This window comes from Eimeria mitis, genomic scaffold (genome assembly GCF_000499745.2).
Source record: "Eimeria mitis Houghton genomic scaffold, Emh_scaff489, whole genome shotgun sequence".
Lineage (NCBI taxonomy): Eukaryota > Apicomplexa > Conoidasida > Eucoccidiorida > Eimeriidae > Eimeria > Eimeria mitis.
The window spans coordinates 9,209-9,911 of record NW_013573189.1 but is presented as its reverse complement, the minus strand read 5'-3'; the positions used below and the strand labels follow the sequence as shown (position 1 = coordinate 9,911).

The following is a 703-nucleotide window of genomic DNA, read 5'->3' as shown; positions in this document are numbered from 1 at the left end:
GGTGCTGGTGGTGGGTCTGCTGCTGCTGCTGCTGCTGCTGCTGGCGATGGTGGTGGGTCTGCTGCTGCTGCTGAAGTTGCTGCTTTGTTTGGTGTTGTTGTTGCTGCTGCTGCTGCTGCTGCTGCTGCTGGATCTGCTGCTGCTGCTGCGTTTGCTGCAGCAGCAGCAGCAAGTCTACGCCTCATGGACATTTGTTTATTATAAGCGGAGACAGGCCATCCGTGCTGCTGCAGCAGCCTGACGATCTGTTTGCTGCTGCTGCTGCTGCTGCAGAATATAACTGTGAGAGGGGCTGGCACCTGCTGCAGCAGCAGCAGCAGCAAGTTGAATCTCTCCTTAAAAGCAGCAGCACGAAGCAGCTGCTGCTGATCCTTCTCTAGATCAATATCTCCTAGGGACTGTAGCAGCAACTCCTGCTGCTGCTGCTGCTGCTGTAAAAGCTTCTTCTGCTGCTGCAGTTGCTGCTGCTGCTGCTGCTGCTGCTGCTGACTGTCTTTTCTAGACCCGCCCCGTGAGGCATGGCGGTGTTGGTTCTGCTGCAGTTGCTGCAGTTGCTGCTGCTGCTGCAGCAGCAGCTGCTGCTGCTGCAGCAGCTGCTGCTCTCGCCTCAGCTCATCCCATGCTGGGTATTGTCTCATTACTTCTTTTTTAACGTTTTCATCATTGATACGTAACCACAACACCCTCTGCTGCTGCTGCTGCC

At 55.6% G+C, this 703-nt stretch overlaps 2 protein-coding genes across 2 annotated transcripts in view; both read right to left on the bottom strand.

Annotated features, from left to right (window-relative positions):
* EMH_0014000 (helicase, putative) overlaps positions 1–638 on the bottom strand; it is a gene marked incomplete at both ends in the record, with an annotated part of 5,975 nt that extends 5,337 nt beyond the window's left edge. The window contains 2 exons of the mRNA XM_013499977.1: positions 3–154; positions 300–638. Coding sequence (XP_013355431.1) covers positions 3–154; positions 300–638 — 491 coding nt within the window. The remainder of the gene's footprint in view (positions 1–2; positions 155–299) is intronic.
* A 22-nt stretch (positions 639–660) lies between these two features.
* Positions 661–703, bottom strand: part of EMH_0013990 (uncharacterized protein) — a gene marked incomplete at both ends in the record, with an annotated part of 5,203 nt that continues 5,160 nt past the window's right edge. Inside the window, one exon of the mRNA XM_013499976.1 lies at positions 661–703. Within this exon, the coding sequence (XP_013355430.1) occupies positions 661–703 (43 nt within the window).